Here is a 7,776-nt window from a genome sequence, read left to right on the forward strand (position 1 = left end):
GCAAAATTAATAATTACCAAAAACAAATGTCTCTCCTGATGATCACCACTGCGCACGGAAATTTTCACTATACGTCCTTCTTTTACTAATTCACGAGTCGCGCTGACTAGATCAGTCGCATCGTATATACTTTCCTGAATTTCCAAGAGTTTCTTAAATTTATCGATTTTTTTCATTGCTTCGTTCGTGTGATTCGTAGCGGGACACCAATTCAAGAGCCTCTGAAATTTAGTATTAAGAAAATGTTACAATTAATTGATGCGATTATAAAAATTGCATTAATCTTAGTTTTTATTAATAAGTTTAATATTTCTCTCTCTTTCTCTATTACTAAATTATTAGTAATAGAAAATCTCATGTAGATACATAGAATATGCGTAGAATCCTGTAATAAGTATTAAAAGATAAACTTGCTTACCTTTTGTATCTTCATCATCTGGGTTATCTTCTGTGAGATTTCGTAAGTAATACTTGAGAAGCAGCTCCTATCTCGGTAACCTTTGTATCGGGCTCAACATATGATGAGGTAACGATAATTTAGCGCACTCATCAAAGCAATCAATAATAGCGCATTCATCTTCTGCATTTCATTAATAATCGCCGCAAATCTGGGTACCTTATTTTGCAATGAACTTATCAAATTCATAGTGTAATCGAAATTCTTCACATACTCCGTGTATATCTTAAGAAATGGTGTGAAGTTTTTCATTATATCGCCGATTCTTGGATTCGAATCCCAGTACTGCATTCTCTTCTCGAATTGCGGTAACAGGAAGTCATTGTGAAACTTATAAATTGACTTAATATTGGAGAACATTTGCTGGACAATCTCTGGAGGAAACATGGGATGTGCTCTATTCTCTTGATCGACTCTGAATTGGAACACTTGATCGATCATATGCAGAATGTTTACATAATTCTTCTCGGTCGCAAGCAACTCCTGCGCCACGTGCAGTGCCTTTTTTCTTTCCGAATCAGGGGAACTCTTCTTTGGAAGCAACTTGGACTCTGATATCGATATGTCTTCCGTATGATCTGCTACTATCGCGGAGTCTGTCTCTGAAGACCTCGTTTCCTCCGACTCCTCTTCGCTCTCGGATTCGCTTATTGCGTATGTATCTAATGTATATTGATGAGACCTTCTCTCTGAAGCAACGTACCTATGCTTATATTTGGAAATATGCGTATGAGAACTTTTCTAATCAGAGACTGGAATACACTATGTCCTTCCTGCGATCAAGTCTGCACTCATCTGCTGCTTCTATATTCTAGGACACTATGCGACATCTTAATGTAGGATGTTTCTGTTGAAATTTCCTCGTGCCTCGTGATATCAATGCACTCGGCCGACATGACAAACGGTTGAAATCTCGGGAAGCCGCCGAAACTGGCGATCATGTGGAAGGAACTGTAATGATACGTACGCATTTGTATCGCGCGCGTATTTCTCAGGTACCGACTCAAGGTACGGAAACGATACGTATACCAACGCTATCTGATACGTCAGTCCTGTTTCGATCTTTTTCCGGTAGCCGAGTAGCGTGGGTACCGTCCAATGTGGTGACAAGCAGTGACGAGCAGATTGATCGATCTAATTAATATCAAAGGTGTGGTGGATCGATATAGATACACACAAGTACGGCCGCCGCAGCCCCCACATGGGCAGCGCGGCGCCGCTAGCCGAGCCGCCACCGCAACCGCTAGAGCCTCCGCGCGGCGCCGTTCGGCGGCGCGCACACGGAGGGGTTTTCTCGCGAGAAAATTATAATTAGCAGACAATAAAAGCCGCACTCCGCGAGGGGTCGACACACTCCGCCGCACGGGCATCTCTGAGCGTCTCTTGCAATAGCTAGAGAGCTATCGGCATTGACTACAAGCCACATCTCCGCTGAAGAAGCGGTAGCACCTCTCGGCGCTGTAGAAGCGCCCCGGCATCCGCTGCAGAAACGCCCCCAGCCTCCGCTGCAGAAGTGGCCTCGAGGCCCCAGACGCCGTAGCGGCGTCTCCCAGAGTAACCACGCCGAAGACGTCCCAACCGGCCGGTTCCCCGACGCGGGCATCTGCACAGAGACCGAGACGGAGAACGGGACTACGGCAACGTCTCGAGGAACTCTTCGGGGGCAACTCCCCCGAAGCCATAGCCGTCGGGCCGACCCTCAGAACACATGAGGGTCGTTCACCCCGGCCGCAGACCCCATCGCCTACGCGGGCCCTGACTCCGTCCCCTCTCAATTGGGGGCCACCCCGGTCACCCATACCGGCCACCCCCAGGACGGAAGCCCTCACCCCGTGGAGGCTCCTAAGGATCTACCTCCCCCGGCGGCTTCTGACACGGCCCCCAGTGGCAACGCTTGCCTACGGCGACTCGCAGGTTGGATGCCCAGTGTCTCCTCGCTTCGCTCGTGGAGACGAGCGTCAGGAAAATAAGGAGAACCGAGACATATCGATGAGAAGTCCCAGGCAGGGGAGGATTCGTCAGCGGGAGCACCACCTCCATAAAGCGAGACTTAACTCTGCGGCGCGACGTACCCTAAGAAAGTTAACACGTACATACTCACACACACCTACACCTGTATATAGCCGGCCTACACAAGAATAAAATATTTATATAAAAAGAATACAAAGAGTGCTATTAATATCACAACCTCCCCGCGAGCGAAAGATCACCGAAAATAACTCGATCCTCCAAATTGGTGACCCCGACGTGATCCTCGCGGGGGAGAGAGAAATGCCGATAGAGCGTTCGCCAACACGGGCTTCCGAAGGCTCACAAGCCGAGGACGATTTCCTCGGGCGAGCCTTTTCTTAATCGCGCGACCACTCCGCGGACGAGACACGATACATTACTAGTCGATACGCGACACAAATAAATTTTGGAGCAGATGGTCAATCTTACAAAATTCGGCGACGGCCCTTGCGTCGGCGGCGACGTCGGCGACGATGACGGCAGCGGCGACGATCTTCTCTCTCTCCCTGCTCTCTCTCTCTCTCGCCCTTCGCTCTCTCTCTCCTCGCTCTCCCATCGCCTTGCTCTCTCGCTCTCGTCCTCACCCGGTCTCTCTCTCGCTATCCTCTCTCTCTCTCTCACTCTCTCTCACTCTCTGCGGCACGCTTGACGGAATTGAAATCTGTTCGCGGCGGTAGTCGCGGTAAGGCTGTCAGCTGATTTTTCCTGGGAGGATCGCGTATCCTCGCGGATCCTCCCTCGTCGCTGCCCCCCTCGTCCTGTGGTGGTCGGTCGTCGAGAATCGGCATATTTCGGTACTCTTGTCTCGAGACACTTTTCGTCTCGAGACACTGTTGTCATCGGGAGTTCGCCTGTTGCCTCTCTCGGCTCTCCCGTTTTTTTCTGCCGGGTTTCTCACGACGGTTGCTTCGCTAAAAGTAAACACAGTTGATCCGTCTAAGCGCGATACTGTGTTATAACTACGATAGTTTCTCAGCGATAGAATATTCGCTATTGCTGAGCGCGCGATAATCCGCGATAATATATTTTAATCACAAAAGTACGAGAGTGCGATTCACCTGACTAAGGGCTTCGCTAGTTGTCGTCCGCTGCATCCTCGCTCCTCGATGTCCTCCGCTCCTCGTCCTGGTGGCCGGCAAGGGACGCCGAGGGGCACAAAGTTCGGGACGCGCTGACCTTCGCATCTGCTCCGCTCGCAAAAATCGCTTCTTCGCATTGTTCTAAGATCTTCACAATAAACATTCGACGGAACGCGATATTCGGAAAAGTCTTGAAAAACCGTTAGCAACGCGACACGCGAAAAACATTCTCACGAATTCGGTACGGGATTTTTGAGACGGGCGCCTCCACGGCTGCCACGTCACAATGTTGATACAACATTAAAAACTATATATTAAAAAACATTACACATTACTAAATATCGTTGCAATAATAACGTTCTATTCTAATGATTTTTGCTTACTGGACAGAACGCTTTCTTAAGACATTTTCCATGTCATTATGATATGTTTGAAATAATATTTTGTCATGTCATTTTGTGATGTCTCTAATGTTATCACAAGCGCTTTGAGTAAAACGTAATTGTTTGCGACGAGAGAGAGAGAATTTTATTGAATTTTATTTTATCATGTTTTTTCTTTTATGGATCGATAGATACAATATTTCGCATTAAGTGATTACAGTGAGACCGGTAATACTACATGGGCTGAAAAGTCCCGGGATTTTTAATGAAAACAAACGTTTTTTGGGCAAAGTTATATTTATTCCTCAACATAGTTGCCTTCGAGTGCGATACACTTGGTATAGCGATTTTCCAACATTTTGATGCCCTTTCTGTAGTACGAAACGTCCAAGCCTTCGAAATACGCCTCGGTTTCCGCGATGACTTCCTCATTCGATGTGAATCTCTTTCCCTGGAGCCACCGCTTGAGGTTTGGGAACAGATAATAGTCGCTGGGGGCCAAGTCTGGAGAATACGGCGGGTGAGCAACCAATTCGAATCATAATTGGTCCAATTTGGCCATCGCTTTCAAGGACGTGTGTGACGGTGCGTTATCGTGATGGTACAGAACTTTTTTCTTCGCCATATGGGGCCGTTTTTTCTTTATTCCGTCGTTCAGTTTGTCCAATAACGCTGCATAATACTCTCCCGTAACTGTTCTTCCCTTCTGCAGGTAATCGATGAAGATTATACCATGTGCATCCCAAAAAACGGAAGCCAAAATCTTCCCGGCCGAACGTTGGTCTTTTGGCCGCTTTGGTCGGCTTTCGTGGCTTTTCAGCCACTGTGCAGACTGCCTATTGGACTCAGGCGTATGGAAATGGATCCACGTTTCATCCATCGTCACAAGACGTCGAAAAAAGTCCGCTCGATTACGCTGCAACAACGCCAAACCGGCCGTTGAATCATCAACACGCTGCTGTTTTTGGTCGACGATCAGCAAACGCGGCACCCATCGCGCAGATAGCTTTTTCATATCCAAAACATCGTGCAAAATGTATCCCATCCGTTCTTTTGAGATGCCAACGGCCTCAGCTAACTCGCGCAACTTCACTTTACGATCACTCAAAACGATTCGATGCATTTGCTTTACGATTTCCGCATTCGTAGCCTCTTTTGGTCTTCCAGAGCGAGGTGCGTCTTCGGTGCTTGTACGGCCCATTTTAAATTCACTAAACCATCAATAAACTGTTGTTCTCGAAGGAGCAGATGTGGGGTAACATTTCATCAACTATTTCATTGATTGTTCAGGAGTTTTTCCCATCAAAAAACAATGTTTGATCAATATGCGATATTCCTGTTTTTCCATTTTTTTTTACGAAGGCAAAGCGACACTTAAACGATTGTAGCTTTTAAACGAATGAACGAAATGTCATGAAACTTCACACATAAACTAGTGACAGATGAACCTCTCGAAATAAATCATGTTCATTTTCTAGTGGCGCCACCTATTGAAAAATCCCGGGACTTTTCAGCCCATGTAGTACATAATGTAAATATCCAACAAGAGATTCAATATGAAATCTGATAATGTTAAATTTTGCGTATAAATAAGCGAGACGTAAAAGCAGATGGTTAGTTATTTAATTTTTCTGATCCAAAAGAATTACGAAACGTTCTCTGATTTTTATTCGTATAACGCAGTAAGTTGATTATTCATTTCTATTTTGTTGATAATAATTTATTGATCTGTCATTCTCTATTTCTATTTTTCCAATAATATATATAATTTATTATCGATTGAAATTTTTTTCTTTACTTATAAAGAAATATTAGTCAATTTCTTTAGTATTACGTTACACGATATATTCTTAAGTGATAAATTGTAATACGTATCTCAGTCTTTTGAGTTGATCAATTTGAGAAAGAATTTCGTGTAAGATGTCATACTCAGTTTTTAAGTTTTTAAAACCTTTGAGTTTTTAAATCAAACTATTTAACAAATTAAGTAGTGAATTTTTTTCAGGCATAATTTATATCTTTTGAAGATAATAAAGCGAATAAAGTAAAATCTTTCGCGTTTTGCAAGAGATTTTATACTTTGAAGTCGGAAACAGTGTTGGAAATACGAAAAATAGGCCTAGCCCCTAAAAAGCAACCTAAAAAGATCACGATGACATTAAAACAATTTCAGTCGATTTTTTTTTTCATTAAGATATTATCTGTTCCACTTGGGAATCTTCGAAAATCGCTTTAATTATACAAATAATTCCGATCATTGAATTTTAATTACCAATCAGTTAAAGAAATTTAAATATAAAATCTAAATGACATCCGTTTTTTTTTCAAATTGTAACTAATGATTGATCTTTTTTTATTCTTTTTAGTTTATCCCGTTCATATCTAATCGTACGATTGATTTTAATTATAATTATCATATCAAATAGATGGCTTATAAGTATCTTATAATTAATTCAACTTCCAGTTGACTACGTACTACTTAATTTATACTAGTCGATATCAGTATAAATTAAGGTGCCGTCTCTTTGCGAAGTCAGTCGTACAAGTTCGCTTGAAGCAAACAGACGGCTTAACAAAAGTGTAAAAAATTCTTCCCACGATGGAGACGATAGAGTCGACGAACTGTTCCTTAATTTACTGCACGACGGCATTAGCGATATTCATCGGCCTCTTCTATGCATACGCCAAATACAAATTGTCTTACTGGAGCAGACGCGGAGTCAAAACTCCTCCCACGCACTTGATCTTCGGTAACTTTAAAGACGCGCTTCTTTTCAAAAAACCGCCCGCGGAAATGATGCGCGAAATCTACGACAGTGCCGATCCAGAAGATCCTTACATCGGCTTTTACATCTTTCACAAACCCATGCTACTTTTGCGGGATCATGATCTCATCAAGCAAACGATGGCTACACACTTCGATATTTTCCCGAATCGACGATTCGGTTCGTCAACTGAAACGGACTTACTGGGTTTGCGTAATCTCTTCTCCATTACATCCCAGCCAGTTTGGAAATATTTGAGAACCAAGTTAACTCCAGCTTTAACCGGACAGAGGTTGAAGGCCATGATGCCGCTAATAATGCAGTGCAGGGAACATTTGTTGACATATATCGATGGATTACCAACGGATGAGAATGGTTGGACGGAGCCTCAAGACACGCTAGAAATTTCATCCCGTTATATCAATGATGTTTTCGCCTCTGTGATATATGGTACCGACGTGAATTCATTTGACGTTAACAATAGCGACTTTTTCGAAGCAGGTAAAATTTTTTACTGTTCTTAATCGACGTGAAATTATTAAAAACTGTCATTGTAGTCGATTGATAATCACGCGTTATATCTATGCGCTTTTTATATATAACAATCAATTACTGTTAATTTGGTTTATAAACAATAAGTGAACATTGGTTATTTAATTATAATTATTAATTAATTAATTAATAACAATTAATAGTTAATTAATTAATTAATTTAAATATTAACCCTTAGAGTATAGAGCTCCTATTCTACAAGGTCCTCTAAAAGTCTTAGAACGCTAAAATATCTCAAAAATAATACATTTTGGGAAAAAAAGTCTCAGATAAAAGTTGTAGGTTTTAGAATGACCTACTTACGCGGAAAATGATCTACACTTACTTCTCAGTTTGTGCGGTATCACCAAAGCAAAGTCATGTTAAACTTTTTAAATGGAACCTCCTACTTTTTATTGCATATTCTTGTAGCTTATCTCGAGAGTTTCCCAAAACACAATAATAACGTATTTTTTCATTAAATACTTTTTAAGTAATGAAACTTGAAAATTATAATACCGCCGGCATTAGCATTACCCCCCCCCCCCCCC

The 7,776-nt window shown here is 42.6% G+C and overlaps 1 protein-coding gene and 1 pseudogene across 1 annotated transcript in view; one reads left to right on the plus strand and one right to left on the minus strand.

Annotated features, from left to right (window-relative positions):
• Positions 1-4,155: 4,155 nt before the first annotated feature.
• LOC116843600 lies at positions 4,156-5,329 on the minus strand (annotated as a pseudogene).
• A 1,199-nt stretch (positions 5,330-6,528) lies between these two features.
• LOC116843597 (cytochrome P450 6k1-like) overlaps positions 6,529-7,776 on the plus strand; it is an 11,687-nt gene continuing 10,439 nt past the window's right edge. Inside the window, exon 1 of the mRNA XM_032814116.1 lies at positions 6,529-7,195. Coding sequence (XP_032670007.1) covers positions 6,529-7,195 — 667 coding nt within the window. The remainder of the gene's footprint in view (positions 7,196-7,776) is intronic.

This window comes from Odontomachus brunneus, unplaced genomic scaffold (genome assembly GCF_010583005.1).
Source record: "Odontomachus brunneus isolate Ranch 3 - 2012 unplaced genomic scaffold, Obru_v1 Obru_scaffold_034, whole genome shotgun sequence".
Classification (NCBI taxonomy): domain Eukaryota; kingdom Metazoa; phylum Arthropoda; class Insecta; order Hymenoptera; family Formicidae; genus Odontomachus; species Odontomachus brunneus.